The sequence below is a fragment of the Cornus florida genome, unplaced genomic scaffold (genome assembly GCF_030987335.1).
Source record: "Cornus florida cultivar Cherokee Brave unplaced genomic scaffold, ASM3098733v1 CherokeeBrave_3.0.0_Hap2_Chr02, whole genome shotgun sequence".
NCBI classification, from domain to species: Eukaryota; Viridiplantae; Streptophyta; class Magnoliopsida; order Cornales; family Cornaceae; genus Cornus; species Cornus florida.
This window is the reverse complement of record NW_026775572.1, coordinates 16,277,004-16,292,630: the sequence shown is the minus strand read 5'-3', so window position 1 is coordinate 16,292,630 and position 15,627 is coordinate 16,277,004. Positions and strand designations below refer to the sequence as shown.

Here is a 15,627-nt window from a genome sequence, read left to right as displayed (position 1 = left end):
TTTTATGTCGAAAGTTTTGGAAACTTACCATTATGCCATTCAATCTAACATTTATAGTTTATAATTTAATATATATATATATATATATATTTTCAACACAACATGCTCAACATGTATTAGCATTCAAACTTTACTTTACATATAAAAATTCGAAGAAAAAATTTGTTCTGGTATATTAGAATTATGGGTTTTTTTATTTTATATATATATATATATATGTATGTATATTTATGAAAAAAAGGAATTTTTAGATGCTAAAATAAAATATTTTATTTTATTTTTCCCCTGAGAGAAAAAGATTAAAGCAATATTAAATTAAATCGAATAAATACCAAATATCTTCAAAACAAAAGATCAGCGACGTCGTTGCACTAATGCACTCCCTACTCGCTCGCTTGCCAAATACAGTAACTGAGTAAGTAATACGACCTAAAACCCCAAAGTGCAAAACCCTAGATATCAATTTCGTGGACATCGCTCAGGGAAGAACCCCAACAATGGCTGATTTTGAAGTACAGAAGGCTACGAAGAAGAAGAAGAGAAAGCAAAGAAGTACCGAAGACGAAGAACGACCTTGCAAAGCCTCTCGTGTCGACCACTCGAAAGAACCAGAAGGAAATAAAGTACAAAGAGAAATATGCGAAAAGTTTTTAGATGATCCTCCATGGAGGAACCTACAGTTAATTTTATCACTTCAGAACAAAGATATTGATATCCGAGTGTTAGTTTCTCTCTTTGTCTCACTACATATATGCACACATAGAAAATATATGTACTATACCTGTTCGTTTCTCTGTCTGAAAGTGTTGGCATTGTATGCAAAAAAAAAAAAAAAATAATAATAATAATAAAAGAAAGTTGGCCTCCGTTTTGGAATTGAAAATTGATTCGTTTATCAAAACAAAGTGAAAATTACAGAAAGAATCGAGAAGAGGGAGAAAAGAAATTGAAGTTTAGAATCTGAGATGTTTCATTCTTCATTTGGCTTACTCCGTGCGAGCTCTTTGTTTTTATTGGAAATCAATGAAATTCAGATTTTATTTTTTCTTCTTTAATTTGATTTTACTGTATTGGCAGATAGGTTTTTTTTTTTTTTTTGGGTTGATAACAAGGGATTTTTTAATGCAGAAAGGTCGAACTAGCATTTGATTTTGTGAAATCGAGACTTAACAAAGAAGGGGATGACAGCAATCAAAGTTCAGAGACGGTTAGCATTTCAAGGGTAATAGTATTCCTCAACAGTTGGGTCCAGTCACTGTTGATTTCTTCCGAAAAGAAAATTAGGGGTGAAGGGCATAAACCTCAGTCTGAAGTTACTGGGTCATGTTTGGATTATAGATGCTGGAAGATTTTCAAGTTCTGCTTGGACGAGTCTTTGAAACTGCATGTTTCATTAAGCTTCTCAAGGGACTTCTTAAGGATTATTCAATGCATTGCAAGAGATGTGTTATCCCGACTGGATGTTGCACCCCCACATTCCAAAGATTCAATTTTGAGTGGCGAAGTGCTTGAATTGTACACTATTGTTCTTGATAGTATTTTGTGTGTATTCTCATCCCATGGTGGGGTTTCAAATGAGAATTTAGATGTGTGGGTTTTGACCGTTGATGCTATAATTGAGCTTGTCCAGAAAATTCTTAACGATGAGCTTGATGGTGGCAAGACAGGCGTCTTTGTCCTGCAATTATCATGTTCTGTACTCGATCCATTTACCAAGTTTTTGAAGATCCACCCACCTCGGAAAAATGGATTTCGTGATTTCATAGATAAGCTTCTTGAGCCATTATTGAATTTGTTGAATGTGTTACATCTTCATATTCATGGAAGTAATGCTGGATGGACAAGAAATTTATTGGAGTTGGTGAAAGAGGTTCTATCTCAGGGGTTGTTCCACCCTGTTCACATTGATGGATTTCTAAGCTTACAGAGTACAGGAAAGTACATCAAATCTGATGATGGAATGCCAAAAGACTTGAAAACAGTTATGAAAAGTTATCACAGACACCTTTTTGATAAGCTGGAAAATATTATGGCTGGGAAGAATATATTGGCTTTAGGGGGCATAGGGGAGCTGTTCTGCTTGTTTGTTGATTGTGTTAAAAAGCAAAAGGGAGCTTCAGAAAAGAGAAATTGCTTAAGTACTATGAATGCAGAAACACGAAAGTCAATATTTGATTTCTTTGTAAATATTACAGAGCTTTTGTTGCTAGAAGTTAATAATTATCTCCAAGCTGAACTGGAAGTGGGACCTGCATTAATGAATGTTCATTGCAAACTCAGATCTATCAATAAAATACTTACCAGCTTTATGCACGAAAAGGTATACATACGTACAGAGGATACCTCAGAATGTTCTCATCTTAATTTCCTGAAGGTGGTCTACAATATGGTTTTGTCATTTTCTTTTAAAATAAATCAGCTCTGGCCAACAACATATGTTTTAGGTAAGAGAGAACATATGGAGGTGTTAAATTCAATAGCCAAGGAGCTTGTTGTCATGGTACGGAGTTTATTGGAAATTGAATATGAGGTCATCGGCAATGATCTGGAAAGATTATGGCTTATGATGTTCTCATACACCGCCCTAGGCCTCTCTTTGATGGGAAAACCTCATCAGTGCCCATTGACTTCAGAGATACTTCACCTTGGATGCCAGCTGGTTAATCTTTTTAGTGAACTTCGCCAGGTTAGTTGAATGTTTTCTTATCAGATTGCAGGTGGCTTATTTTAAACGTTTGTGGTGGGAGAGCCTAATCACATGGTTTAATTTTGCATTTTGGGTTCCAGTTTTAAAAGTAGTAGGCCATGATTCCATGCCTTTCCTTGTCAATTGTTGTATGCATATGCACATGGCATGTGATTCACCCATGTTTTTCTTTAGGGTAATAGTGGTAGCAACTTACTGTTAGTCATGCGTTGCGGATATTTTTGCTGAGTTCCATTCAACTGTGTTGTTTTTCTTAGAATGTCCTATGTTTTTTTTGGTTTTGAATTTGAGCTATTTTTTCTGTCCTTATTTATACGTTGAACTAATGCAGGTGAATAATATCATTTTTGCACTTTGCAAAGCGGTGAGGCGTTTGGTATTACCTGACAGTGATGGTGAGATAAATTATGCAACATTTATGTCTTGCACACCTTCGTTATATTATGAATCATATGCCAAATCAGCGAGAATACTGTTATGCTCACAAGAGTTCAGGCTTGCCATTTACACTGCTATTACATCCATCCCGGAAGGGCAAGCAAGTGGGTGCATTCGGCAGTTAAAAGCAGATATTTTTGAATCTCTGGAATGGATGAAAGTTGATTGTTCCTTGGCAACTGCAAACAAACTTGGAAAACCAAGTAGTTGTAGCAAACTGTGCTTTGATCTGCAAGCAGAGCTTCTGGGAAGAGGTTTATCTGATATATACACCCTAATTCTGGATTCATTGACAATCACCACGGGTAACAGTAATCTCATTGGTGTTCTTGTGGAAGATTTGATAGCAGAAATACGTCCTAGTATGAGTAGTCTGGTTGCACTACGGCTAGATAATGTTAATGAAATCATTTCAATAGTTACAGGAAGAGCTTTTGATATGGTGGCTGGATCCAAAACTGATTTGCTTTGCACTCACTGGGTTGTTCTGTTCTTCTTTCGTTTGTATATGTCCTGCAGAATCCTATACCGGCAAGCAATCAGTCTTGTGCCTCCAGATACATCAAAAAAGATGTCAGAAGTAATGGGTGACTTATTTGCTGCTTACTCTGGAGGGGATTGGCTGGAGAGAACTGATTGGAAGGATAATGACTATTTTTCATGGATTGTCCAACCTTCAGCTTCTCTTCTTACCATTGCACAAACTGTTTCGGACATTTATTTTCAAGACACTTTTGCAGATTGCTCCCCCCTGATTTATGTATTGAATGCCATGGCTCTCCAGAGGCTTGTTGATTTGAATAGGCTGATAAAGTCTTATGAGTATTTGGTGCAGAGAAACGGTCGGAAAAAAGTGATGGATGATACTGAGATGTCACTGTATCATGAAAAAAACAAAAAGTTGAAAATGTCTGTATCAGATTTCAAGCAAGAGGCTTCAGGTCTGACCAATTTCATGTTGGAATACCTCCCACTAATGGATAAAGACCAATTGTTTATCTCCACATTTGATGATGCAACTTATAAGGATATATATGCACTAGCTTTACGTGAAAACGAAACGTGGGATTTTGGCATTGGTGCTGTGAATGAAAAGTCGCTCCCTTGTGCAATTTGGTGGATTGTTTGTCAAAATATAGATATTTGGTGCACTCATGCTTCTAAGAAAAAGTTGAAGATGTTCCTTTCACTGTTAATCCAGAATTCCTTTCCCTTTGAAAGAAGCAGTTTGGATGAATTTGGAAAGCACAACACTAATAAACCTGGTGGTCCGAAGGAAGTCACTGCACATCAAATCTCATTGCAACTTCTCAATGACACTGTTTTCTATGAACAAAAAGTAAGATACTATTGTAAATCTCAAACTCTCATACTTCTGCACACACTTGTGTTCTTTTACTTGCGTTTGCTCTCAGAAAGTGCATGTGGATCATATGCTATTGGGCTTCTCAGTGACACTGTCATGTGTTAATGCAATTATGATGTATCACAAATCCCTGCACCCCTTTCTCTCTCTCTCTCTCTCTCTATCGCTTCCCGTCCGTGTTTGTTCTATATGGTTATCTTATTTTAAGCTTTCTGCCATAATATAAGCTTTTGTGGAAATCATTTCATCACTTGATTCTCATAATGTGTTTTGTACTACTAGTTTATTTGCAGGCATATGGCATCAAGATTTTGCCGGATTCTGGAGAAGTCATTATTACCAATATTTAGTAATTTCAGAGAGGTTGATTTGAGTTCATCACCTAATTGGTCAGAGTTTTTAAGTGTGCTTGACAACTCACCAAATGTTGTTTCAGGCAACAAACATGTTATGAATGACTGTTCTTCTGTAGCAGAACCAATTTCTCATTCACTTAATAAGTCGCCTAAGGAGTGTTACAAGGAACAAAACTCCATTCCTTCAATTAGCATGAAGTTTGCAGCTTGTCAAAGTTTGCTCAATCTTTTGTGTTGGATGCCAAAAGGATATCTAAATACTAGATCATTCTCTCTCTATGCAACTTCTATTCTCAACCTCGAAAGGTACTCTCTCTCTCTCTATCTCTCTCTCTCTCTCATACATGTTTAGAAATATCATCCTTCATTCTAAAATTTTGTATTTGAAATCATCTCTTTCAAGTTAACCACAGACCCCCCAACCACCACCCAAAAAAAAAAAAAAAGAAGAAGAAATTGCATCTTTAAGTAGAAACTCCTAGATTCATTTCTTTTCACTTCTACAGTGGTGAGACATAGTTGTTTTATATATTAGAAATTTTCAAATATGTTGATAATTATATTCATTAATTAGAAATCTACAGTTAATGGAAAATGTAAAAAAAATAAATAGTTGTCATTTAGTTTTATGCATCGCATTCCAACAGCATCCGCTCCTCATGAATCTGTTTTTCTAGTGATTGTTTGCCTTCCAGTCACACCTCGTCCCAACCATCAATTATTGTTTGATGAGCAACTTTGGGATTCACTGCTTTTCTATTCCTCACGTGTAAATCTCCTTTGGTTCTTATGAATAACAATGAATCACACTCACATCTAGATGAAATCTCAAAGCGTATATGATAAATTAAAATAATGATGCATAAATATCTCTATGTGAATATTCTCTCTTATGTTTTTCAAAGCCCTAGTAGTGTAGATATATAAGCTTTTGAAAGAGTAATCCACAAGGTATAGGATTTTGGGAAGTTTTAGAAGTCAAATTGGATATGGAAACTGACTTCCAGCAGCCAGGGATAACCTTCTGCAAACAAAAAGACTGTTCTTTTTGATGCTGTAGAACTGATTTTTTTGCATAAACAAACTTTTGGATAGCTAAATTGTGTTAGGAAACAATTGAAACAATTTTAAAAAACATGCAAATTAATTGTAATGCAATCAAACCAAATTATGCAAAATTTTGTCGTCACTTAATGTGACGGCTCACTCCACCACATGGTATGATATTGTCCGCTTTGAGCCCGAGTCCACAGGGTTTTGTTCTTGGGTTTTACCCTGAAAGGTCTTATACCATTTCGAGTTGGAACCACCACACATAAGTACCTCACCTTTACCTTTCCTAGGTGATGTGGGATTGTGCAACTTGTAGCTTGCCCAGTGCCTATTCACACCCATCTAAATAGGTTGCCATAATCACCCCCACTTAGGGGTCCCAATGTTCCCAATGGCCACACTTCCGGCTGTGCTTTGGCTCAGATACAATTTGTAACGACCCACTCCACCACATGGTATGATATTGTCCACTTTTGGCCCACGCCCACACGGTTTTATTCTTGGATTTTACCCCAAAAGGCCTCATACCATTTGGAGATAGCACCACCTACATATATAGCACTTCCCATTTCCACACCCAGGCAATGTGGGATCTTGCACCCGCGCACGCTCATCTGCCTACAAGGTCTCCCCCCCCTCTTAGGGGCCCAAGTGGACAATCATACCATGTGGTGGAGTAGGTAACATCGACTAGGTGTAGAAAGGAGAAGTGCTATATATGTAGGTTGTGCTATCTCCAAATGGTATGAGGTCTTTTGGGGTAAAACCCAAGAACAAAACCATGTGGGCTCGGGCCCAAAGCGGACAATATCATACGATGTGGTGGAGTGGGGCTATTACACAATGTTTAATTATAAATTCTTAATTTGTTAGTGATCCACAAAGTTATTCAAGTTACCTTTTTACCCTTGTCATCTTCATCGTTGTTGATCATCTTCGTGGGTCATCTCCAATGGATCAAGAGGTAATTGACTTTATCCAAATGAATGTATAGACTCTGGCTTTTGTAAGTTTTGTTACAAAATTTGCCAACATATGACACTAAGCCCTAACATTGGCAAAATAGATGAATAAGTTACAAGGATCTCTATTAGCTTAAGCTTTTAGAGAAATTGGATACATGGATCATATTCATTTATTTTATTATTTATAATTTTTATTCTTTTTACCCCAAATGCCTTCATAGAATCCATGATAGGATTTACTACATGTTTATTTTGCTTTTTAACCCTGGAAGTTTTCTACTGAACGCACTATTCTTAAATTCTTTATACAAACTTTCATTTTTGCAATGCACCTGCGGGTTTCAGGTTTGTAGTTGGCAGCTTGGTAGATTGTCATGGTGCATTATACTCGCATGATCATTATGAGCTCTTCAGATTGTTTGTGTCCTGTCGGAGGGCCCTCAAAAGTCTAATACTGGGATCCTGTGAAGAGAAGATGGAAACTGGTCATTCCTCACTTACTCGAATGCTTTCGGAGAGTTCATTTCCTGTTTTATGGCTTTTGAAGTCATTGTCTGCTGTGATTAAGCTTGAACATGCATTTTCGGAAGACGAAGCTACCCAAGTGAAAGATATGATTTTTTCATTGATGGATCATACTTCTTATGTGTTTTTTACATTAAGCAAAGACCGCTTTACACATGCAGTTTACTTCCTTGTAAATGCCAGGGAACCTTGTGGAGAACAACCGAGTTCTGCTGTTGTTGTCCATGAACAGAGTGATTCAATTAAATCTGATCGATACTTGGATTCCCCTAAATGTATCGATGCATGGAAAGCTATGGTCCTTACAGCTGAGACTTTGAAGGAACAGGCTTTAAAAGAGAAGAATGCTGGTGTTCTGGATTTGAAGAAAATATCTTCTATTATTTCTTGCTTTCAAGGTTTTTTGTGGGGCCTAGCATCTGCCTTGGACCACATAGATGCAAAAGCTTGTAACATTAAAACAAAATTATCAAGATGGAAATTTGAACCTATCCATAAAATCAACCTTTGCATGGATGTATTTGCAGATTTCATAGATTTTTACTTGCATGTATTGTATGTTGAGGAGGATCAGTTGCCCCAAAGTTTATGTGATCCTCAAACTCTTCCCATGTTAGAGTTTGAAAATCATGATTTATTGGGGTTGCGTTCATGCAAAGGCTCTGGTGATGCTACTGATATCTTGTATGGAAAAGAGCAACAGAATTTTGGAACTGCAAGTAACTGCCCTGCATCAGTTGACAAAAAGGATGATTCTGATAAAAGAGTCCGGAAGAAAAGGTCCCATTCAAAAAAATCAGATTTAGACAGTGTTCTAAGTAAGGCTGATTTATTTGAACAACAATGTTTAAAGGAGTCTTTGCTGCAGGGGTTTTTGAGAGGTGAAAATCCTGAAGCAGCATTTTTACTCAGACGGCTATTTGGTGCTGCTTCAGCTATTCTGAGGCTAAATTTGCAGATCAACTGCACTTCTTTGTCGTCAGGTTTGGTACCTATATTAATTGGGATTTCCAAAGTTTTGTTACTGGAGCTGGCAAATAAGGTCGAGGTGCCACAACCATTTACTTTTGTTTGCTTAGATGGTGTTGTAACATTTCTTGAAGTGTTAGGGAGTCATTTTCCTTTGACCAATCCTATTTCTTCTGGAAGTGTGTATGCCAAGCTGATCGACTTACACTTTAGGGCTATAGGGAAGTGCATTTCTTTACAGGGAAAAGAAGCTACTCTAGCATCTCATGAGACAGAGTCCAGTACCAAGACACTGAATGGTCAGATTGGATTATCTGAATCAACTCTTTCTCATGGACCATACTGCTTAAATGAATTTAAAGCTAGGTTGAGAATGTCTTTCAAAAATTTTGTCAAGAAACCATCAGAGTTGCATTTATTATCTGCTATTCAGGCTTTAGAGAGAGCACTAGTTGGAGTGCGTAAAGGCTGCACGATAGTCTATGAAATACACACTGGAAGTTCAGACGGGGGAACAGTTTCCTCGACTGTTGCAGCTGCCATTGACTGCTTCGATTTGGTACTTGAATTTGTTGCAGGTAACATCATATTAACTTATCGATAAAGAAATGTACTCTGATAACACATGAAGACAAATTATCCTTATTGCGTCCTTTGTAGAATTTTAAATGTTTACGTTTTATAGCATTTAATTGAGTTATTTGTTTCTCCTTATCTCTAAAGCACGGATACGCTGGTAGGATGCAGCATATCTGTGTCGGACATGTGTCCGGCACCTGGTAGACATGTCCCATCTTTATTTTTTATTTTTTATAATATGGAATGGACACCTGGACGACACGCCGGGACACGTCGGAGGACACCGTAGAACTTTTTTTTTAAACAGAGAGAAGAAGATATGATTGATGTCTATATGTATGTGTGTGAGTGTGTGTATCCATTCTCTCTATATAATATACACACAAAAAATTCCATTGAGAACATTCAAGATAAAAAATCATGTAATTACAGATCATATTCTCCTATGTCAAGATCGTGATTTTCGGTTTATGATACTTGAAATTTCCTGTAGATAAGACTTGTGAGTAGGAGTGATGTCTTCAAAATCAGTTGATGTAGAGATGTATAAGGTTATACCAAAGAGGGAGACAATAGGTGAGAGAGATCACTGAGATTAAAGATGAAAAATGTGAAAGAGATGAGGAGATGAGAGAGAACAACTGCCGGAAGAGACAGATGTCGGTGAATGAAAGAGGGTGAGGAAGGGGGAAGGGGGGGGGGGGGGCGGGATTAGATTTCTTTCTTTATAGTTTAATGAAATTTAGGCCCATGAAAACTTATGTTTTTTAAAAGAAATATGAAAATGTCTAGTGGGCCTAACTTAAATGGGTTATGGATAGAGGAGAAATTGAGAAAAAAAATTATTTTTATTATATAATAAAATTATATTATCATTTTATTATCGTATCCTTGCTGTGCCCAATTTTTTTATATTTGGTGTATTGCGTGTCCCGTGTCTGTGCTTCCTAACTCCTAATTGTGTCATTTGGATTTTCAAGAATTGACTTCTTTTTAGTTCTTAAATATTAGTCGGGGACTGATCATTTTTAGTGAATCCATTACAAAAGTTAAATATTTTGCCTTAAAAAATATGGAAATCTTCATGAATTTACCTTATTTCTATGACCTCGAAGGTGTTAAAAGTCATTTGATACATAATGTATTTATCAATTTCTATAAAGTTCCCAATATTTGATCTCTTTCCATGCTATGCACTATGTCATATGAAATATAATCTTTATGTTGTTTAGTTGCTTGGGTATTGATCTTTTCATTTAGTGTTCCTTTTTGGTTACCCCTTAAGCATAAATGAATTTTGACAATGTTTTGGAGTTACAATGAAGTGAGAAAAAGAGGAAGTGAATGCTGAAAACTGGAAACACAAGTTTGAATAATCTTGTTGTTAGGGTTATCATTTTATACTTCTCCATGCCAACTAAGAAGTTCGACTAAATAGAAATATTGTCACCTTTTGTCTTCACGGTTCCTTTTGTTGTTACAGCATATATACTTTTGTTATATGATTGACGACAGATAACATGAGGAGTAGACAACTTCTCAGAGTGTAATGGTTTGTGTAGACGAGAATATTGTTATGTTGGGCTGAGCAAGCTTTAAAGTAGTACAAGTCTTGCTTGAGATGCAGGAGTAATGTAGCCTTGTCTTTTTCCTTTTCTTTCACTCTGCCCTTTAAAACAAAATGGAAATACTTCCTGATCCTTCTGCAATTTCATAACTATTATGCATTATTATCCAAAAATTAAATTGAAAATGGAGATATGTGGTCGATGAAACAAATACACGGACATGGAACATGGACATGCCAACAAGGGGAATCCAAAAAAATTGGGACAGGATAAGGGCAAGAAAATGGAATAAATAAATGTGAGTATATATTTATACTTTTTATGCAACAAATACTTCCTCTTAATTAGAAATTATGCTATTTAATTGTTATGATATGAAATTTGTGAGTTATGAATCAGTATAATCAGTAACCATCCTTATCTCTTGATGAACTGACACTAAAGATAGGACATATACACGTACGCAGGTGTTTACATACTCAAATAGGAATGATTTGTATTCTCTTAACAATTGTACAACCCACCCCCCGCCAACACACACCCCAACCAGAGTGTTGGTGTCCGACATGAATGCTATTTCTTCTCTAAAGTTTCGGCACTTCTTAGTCTACATTTTGCTAGATTGTTTTTTTTTTTTTTTGGTTTTGTTTTTTAGAGCACTAGACATTTTTTAGTCATAAAAACGGAATGCTTTCTGTCAATATGTTTTCTTATTGTTTTTGTCCTTTTAAAATTAAAATCTAAATCTAGAACTATTGATTTATGAACCATAATAGAAGAGAGAATATTTATTCTGCAAAGCATGCCGTTGTTGAAAACTGGTATTTATATGTTGAGCGCATGTCTATATCAGCATAGGTGCATATTCTATTTTTTATGTAATATTTTTTTGTGCTAATTGTTGTCGTGCTTTGTAGGAAGCAAGCGTTCGAGTGTGGTTAGAGAACATATCCAGAACTTAGTTGCTTGTCTGTTCAACATAATTGTGCATTTGCAGGGTCCAGCAATTTTCCATGGGAATGTAGTCCCTAATAAGTGTGATTCCAATCCCGACCCAGGATCAGTCGTTCTTATGTGTGTTGAGGTACTGACAAGGGTTTTTGGAAAACACTTTCTGTTCCAAATGGAGTCCTGCCATATTGGGCAGTCCGTGAGTATACCTGCTGTGCTTTTCCACAATCTCCTCCAGCTTAGAAATTCCAAAATTCCCGCTCTATCTAATTCTCTGAGGTTCTTGGATACTCAAGTAGCTAAGTCTGAAGAAAGCATGAACTTTGTTGTAGATCGGCAATTTTCAATAGACTTATATGCTGCATCCTGCCGATTGTTGTGTACCGTACTTAAGCATCACAAAAGGTGCACTTTCCCTGTGCTTCTTACTTAAAGATATGATTTGTAGCCTTCTGTTTTTCCTCTTCCCATCACTTCATATTATAATTCTGCTCCTCTCTCTCGCACTCTGTATATATATATATATATATATAGATAGATACACATATGCACATGCACAGGTGTGATTAGACATTAATTCTGTTGTACAAATTTTTGTAATTTGTAGTGAATGTGAGCGGTGCATTCCTCTACTTGAAGGTTCAGTTTCTGTTCTTCTTGATTGTCTGGAGATGGTTGATATTGATCCAGTTGTCAGAAAAGGTTACTTTGCATGGGAGCTACAAGAGGGAGTGAAATGTGCTTGTTTTCTCCGAAGAATTTATGAAGAGGTGAGAATTGTTTCTGTAAACAAAATGCCATGAGCATTCATCCCTTCTTCCAAGCACTTCAATGTTTTATAGAGGAAGGTCCCTTGCACGCTGGTGTTTGGATTTTGATTTCCCTCTTTAGACATCACAGATTATGCTAGTTTGAGATTTTCGTACATAAAATAAGGTGCGAAACAGGACAATAGGGCTCCATCTTTCCCGACCCGTTACCTTCCTATAACCATAAGTTTATGCCATTCATTATCGAAACTTCAGTTAGTATTCATGGATGATGTTTAAACACAGTTGGCTGGGGGGCTAAAGTTCACAAGGAACCATCCTGTGGACAAAGAAATGATCTACTATCATATGGTCAGCAGTCATTGCCACAAGGCCCAAACATACTCGGTGGTAATAATGCAGCACGTATCTACATGGCTCATTCTGGATATCTCCGTTTCTATTTATATATTTTCTCTATTAAATGGAGAAGATCTCTTCATTATAGGGGGAACTAAGACTCCATTTTCAAAACTTGGGAATATTTCTCCTACAAAATCTGTTCATAGAGGTCTTTTCACTTGATGAAAACGCTTATATATAGATTCCGAAATAGGAACATTGATAGCTAAGCTGGTCTACCAACAACTGAGGAATCTGCAAAATATCATGTATATGGATGATGTCTGCAGTGAATCAAATTTTCTTCGCTAAATTGCATTAATTTCTAATCTCGTTCACATATTTTCTGGACTTGATAGCTTTTTCCTGGTAGATGGGAGTAATTGGAGGTTTAGAAATTCCTCTTACATGGGGTGGAGTGAATAGAGTAATTATGCTATGGGCCTCACTTTTCTACTAATCAGTTTTACGTAAATAACACATCCAGGAGACCTGTTCTTTTCACTTCATTTGGATCTGATGGGCTTTTCCTGTGATTCATAATATCTTTGTTTTCTTCTATGACAAAGAAGTACTTGTATTCAAACTAGTTAATCAGGCCTTCACACGGTTGGGATTTTGTAAGCGCTCGATAATTTAGTAACACAGAAGTACTTATATTTCACAATCAATGGTGGCCAGCGGAATGATACATTGCCACTGTTATGTTATCAACATTTAACACCTATCTAGACCCTTGACAGTGGTTGTGTTAAAGTATTTATTTTTATGTGTTCGTAACACCCATTCCTCGGTGATTTTCTTTCATTTTCTTGCAGATGAGACAGCAGAAGGATGTCTTTGGCCAGCACTGTTTTCAGTTCTTATCCAATTACATATGGATTTATTCTGGATATGGTCCCCTTAGAACAGGAATCAGAAGGTGGAGTCTAGCATCTTATCTAAAACTTTGATTATCATTTTAATAGCTTATTATGATCTCTATATTGTTCCTCTCTGTCCAACTTCATTAAATACTTCATACGGTATTATTAGAGAAATGGTTTACCTTTGATTTGCAGGGAAATAGATGAAGCGTTGAGATCAGGTGTCTATGCTTTAATAGATGCTTGTTCAGCAGATGATCTTCAACATCTTCATACGGTATTTGGAGGTAATCAATCTCATTCCGATTTGGATTATTGATGTCTTTAATGACATATTATTTGAGCCCTAATTTTTATTCTGTTCTTATTGTATTGTAGAGGGTCCCTGCAGAAGCACCCTGGCAACTTTGCAACATGATTACAAACTGTTTTTCCAATACGAAGGAAAAGTCTAACAAAGATATATTCTCTGGTGGGTTTTGTTAGCTAAAATGCTATTTTTTTTTTTTCCACTGGCAACTATTCTCACAGTGAGAGAATTGAATTGGCGGGAATCAAAAAGTGCGGCTCGTTAAATTTAATTTGTTCCTCTTTTTGGGCCCCAATCATAGGCGCAACTGGAGATCTGAATAACAAAACAGGGAAAAAGGGGTAACATTTTAAAGTTATTTAAAAGAAATGTGCATACCTAAATTGTTGTATGTAAGCTGTAATCTGTTGTCCTCATCAGTGTTGTTGAAGTTCAACCCTGTTTTATAGAAATGAAACTGTATTCTGTGATGCTGTTCCTAAAATGCACTTGTATAATCTTCTTCAGATTCGTGTTCTATACAACTTCCTATTTCCAATTTTCTAGTTTGGCATCGAACTCTTTTGATTGCAGTCTGGTTGGTTTTCATTGTCGGTTTTGTTGGTGGTGGTTTTTCTTTTTCTTTCCTTTTGTTTTGTTCTTGTTTTTGGGGGTTAGGATTAATATTTGGTATGAATTGTCCCTAAAGTATAAAAAAATTCAACTATAATGATGGTTCTAACCCAAAAAGAAAGAAATAGCACATTTGCATTGGTGTATGCTTTTCTTGTATGTAAGAATCATTTACCAATTCTCAATACATTGTACACTATAGCATACTGAGCCGACAGTGCTGCTGGGGTCTTCTTCTCCATATCCCTAGGATTGAGGGTCGTAAGGCAGTGCGACTTGACTCCTTAAGAGTACAAAGAAGCGATGTGCATGGAACTGGATGATTTAGACGAAGAATGAACAGGCTGGGCGCTACTGGTTGATAGTGTCCCGATAGAATCGGATGTCAGTCAGGGTTAAACCAATTGTCCGGTTCAATTTCCGTTGTGAGAAGAATGAAGCAAGCATGTATGAAGGTAGTAAATATGCACTTAAATTTGAAAGCATATACAATTTTGTATTTGTATAGATCCAGTTATAAAAAGTGTTTGTGTATGTAAACATATTTGTAAACATACATGTTCAGGTATACTATTAGCATCGGCATATTTCGTTCTGCAACTCGTGTTTGTTTATTCCAAAATTTTCAAAGCATTTTAAGTATGACATTTGAAAATGCTAAAACTAAAAGCACATTTTCTGGAAAAAAGTTTTTTGCTAACAAGAACTCGAAATTTCGTTTGCATTCCTGCTAATTGTCACAATTTTAATTATAATATGTTTCGTTTGCAGTCTCCCCAGTTCAGTGATTCTAATATAGGTTTTCTTACGTGCAATACTTGTACTGTAATTTTAAAAAGTGGATATACAATTCTTAGAGATGGGATGTCAATTTAGCCCTTGCCCCTATTAGGACAGTTTTGGAATCATCCTAATAGGATTAGAGGCATGTTTGGAAAGATAGTTTGAAACCTACAAAGCCCTGAACCCACCCCGATTAATAATTTTTATATAAATAAATATTATTTTGCTAACTATAGTTTTCCTCTTCCATTTTTTATGATAATTTTAAAATTAAACAATATTTTTATTTGTATTAATGTTAAATATTTGACCATACTACCCACAATATATATATATATATATATATATATATATATATATATAATTTATTTTAAATTTATTCAGTCTGAATTTTTTTTGGGAACCCGTCCAATACCGCTATAGAATAA

General features: G+C 36.1%; 1 protein-coding gene across 2 annotated transcripts; it reads left to right on the top strand.

The window, feature by feature from the left end:
- Positions 1–394: 394 nt before the first annotated feature.
- Positions 395–15,029, top strand: LOC132293884 (uncharacterized). Of its 2 annotated transcripts, XM_059791534.1 has the most exons (11): positions 395–721; positions 1,129–2,686; positions 3,039–4,484; positions 4,794–5,173; positions 7,231–8,957; positions 11,444–11,882; positions 12,085–12,247; positions 13,447–13,550; positions 13,690–13,781; positions 13,873–13,966; positions 14,619–15,029. In XM_059791534.1, the coding sequence occupies exons 1-10, from the start codon at positions 498–500 to the stop codon at positions 13,947–13,949; spliced, it is 6,210 nt and encodes a 2,069-aa protein (XP_059647517.1). In that variant the 5' UTR covers positions 395–497; the 3' UTR covers positions 13,950–13,966; positions 14,619–15,029. The 2 variants fall into 2 exon arrangements, with proteins under 2 accessions (XP_059647517.1, XP_059647518.1); XM_059791535.1 differs by lacking the exon at positions 14,619–15,029 and having other exon boundaries at positions 13,873–14,003.
- The last annotated feature ends 598 nt before the right edge of the window (positions 15,030–15,627 follow it).